Consider the following 2,500-nt stretch of genomic DNA (forward strand, 5'->3'; position numbering starts at 1 on the left):
GCAGCTTCCTGTGCAGCGAGGTCACTTCCTGGGCGTGGCCGAGTTTCTCCTGACCAATGGCGTGGAGCTGAGCGCGAAGAAGCGCCGAATCAGACTCCACGGCGAGCAGCGACTGCTGCAGCTTCTCCACCTGAAGAGACAAACACCAGTCAGGCTACATCTACCTCTCATTCCCCCTGCTCTGGTGTTTCCCCTCTGGCGTTACCCCTCTCATTTCCCCCTGCTCTGGTGTTTCCCCTCTCATTCCCCCTGCTCTGGTGTTCCCCCTCTCATTCCCCCTGCTCTAACGTTTCCCCCTCTCATTCCCCCCTGCTCTGGTGTTTCCCCTCTCATTCCCCCTGCTCTGGGGCGTTTCCCCCTCTCCATTCCTGCTTGGTTTTCCCCTCTGGGTGTTTCCCTCTCTCTTTCCCCTCTCTGGTGTTCCCTCTTGTGCCCATTTCCCGCCTGGTTTCCATTTCTGTGTTTCCTCTCTCCGCTCTGGTGTTTCCCCCTCCACTTTCCCCACTGTTTCCATTCTCTGGCTCTGGTGTTTTTGTTTCCCTGTATGTTTCTGGCGCCTGTTCCCCTCTCATTCCCCCCCTGGCGTTACCCCTCTCATACAACTCTGGTGTTTCTCTTCTGGTGTTTCCCCTTCATTCCCCCTGCTTGGTGTTTCCCCCTCTCATTCCCCCTGTGCTGGTGTTTGCTCCCTCCTCATTCCCCGCTTTAGTGTTTCCTCTTTTCATTCCCCGTGCCTGGTGTTTCTTTCTGGTGTTTCCCCTCCATTCCCCCCCTGGTGTTTCCCTCTCTTCCCCTGCTCTGGCGTTCCCCTCTCATTTCCCCCTGCTCTGGTGTTTCCCTCTCATTCCCCTGCTCTGGTGTTTCCCTCTGGCGTTCCCCCTCTCCTTCCCCCTGCTCTGGTGTTTCCCTCTCATTCCCCTGTCTGGGGCGTTCCCCTCTCCTTCCCCTGCTCTGGTGTTTCCCTCTGGCGTTCCCCCTCTCCTTTCCCCCCTGCTCTGGTATTTCCCTCTTCTAGTGTTTCCCCTTTCTCCTTCCCCGCCTGGGTTTCCCTCCTTTCTGGTTTTTTCCCCCTCTCTTTCCCCCTCTCTGGTGTTTCCCCTTCTGGTCTTCCCCCTCTCTGTATTTCCCCTTGATTCCCTCCATTCCTCTGCTCTGTCTCCCCTCTCATGTCCCCTGCTCTGTATTTCCTCTGGTGTTCTCCTCTCCCTTCCCCTGCTCTGGTTTTCCCCTCTGGTGTCCCCCTCTCATTCCCCCTGCTCTCGTGTTCCCCTCTCATTCCCTCGTCTGGTGTTTCCCCTCTCATTCCCCCCTACTCTGGTATTTCCTCTGGTGTTCCCCCTCTCTCATTCCCCCTCTGTATTTCCTCTGGTGTTCCCGCTCTATTCCCCTCTTGTGTTCCCCCTCTCATTCCACCTGCTGGGTGTTTCCCCCCTCTCATTCCCCCGTCCTGGTCCCCCTCTCTTCCCCTACTCTGTGTGTTTCCCTCCTCTCATTCCCCCTGCTCTGGTGTTTCCTCCTCTCATTCCCCCTGCTCTGGTTGTGTGTGTTGTAACCTTGGTGTTTCGGTCGTCAGCTTCTCTCAGCAGTTTGGATTTATCGTCCTCCAATCGCTGCAGCTTCAGAGTCGCACCGCTAAGCTCCGCCTCCAGCGCCGACAGACGGCCCAGCTGGGAAATTAAGAAAACTTTAAATTGGATCCAAAACCAGTGTTAATTTACAACTTAATTAATTAATTAATTAAATTAACACTGCTCCATACATATTTACACACACAATCAATAACCACACTGAGCCGAGCACTGAAGGTTCCCAGAGACATCTTCTCACATAAAGACTAAAACTAAATGCAGATGAAAGCTCCGAAAAAAGCTCGTAAGTGGACCTTGAGTTGAGATTATTTTGGCACGTATACAAAAGCACCTTCCAGGAACTAAACCAGGAGCTACAAGGAGGCATGTTCTGATACCTGAACTTGTGCATTTTTATTTATTTAATCTTTTTTTTTTTTTTTTAAACGTCTTTTCCTTATTTATTGTTATTTATTATACAGTACAGGCCAAAAGTTTGGACACACCTTCTCATTCAATGCGTTTCCTTTTTATTTTCATGACTATTTTACATTGTAGATTCTCACTGAAGGCATCAAAACTATGAATGAACACATATGGAATCATGTACTTAACAAAAAGTGTGAAATAACTAGAAACATGTCTTATATTTTAGATTCCTCAAAGGTAACCACCCTTTGCTTTTTTATTAATAAGGGAATACTTCCACTAATTAACCCTGACGCACACCTGTGAAGAGTAAAACCATTTCAAGTGACTACCTCATACCAGGAAGCTCAGGCGCTGGCGCTTTGCCGCTGCCTTTGCGCGTGCGTTGGTGGTGTTGCTTGCGAGAACCTACAAGGGTTTGCAGGCGTTATCAAAGCAAAGGGTGGCTACTTTGAAAGGGATCTAAAATATAAGACATGTTTTTCAGATTTAATTTTCACTTT

General features: G+C 50.0%; 1 protein-coding gene across 1 annotated transcript in view; it reads right to left on the reverse strand.

Annotated features, from left to right (window-relative positions):
* LOC120548418 (ninein-like protein) overlaps nt 1–2,500 on the reverse strand; it is a 34,633-nt gene that overhangs the window by 11,174 nt on the left and 20,959 nt on the right. The window contains 2 exon segments of the mRNA XM_039784682.1: nt 1–130; nt 1,554–1,684. The exon segment at nt 1–130 is cut by the window's left edge and continues 17 nt beyond it. Coding sequence (XP_039640616.1) covers nt 1–130; nt 1,554–1,684 — 261 coding nt within the window.

Source organism: Perca fluviatilis, chromosome 19 (genome assembly GCF_010015445.1).
Source record: "Perca fluviatilis chromosome 19, GENO_Pfluv_1.0, whole genome shotgun sequence".
Lineage (NCBI taxonomy): Eukaryota > Metazoa > Chordata > Actinopteri > Perciformes > Percidae > Perca > Perca fluviatilis.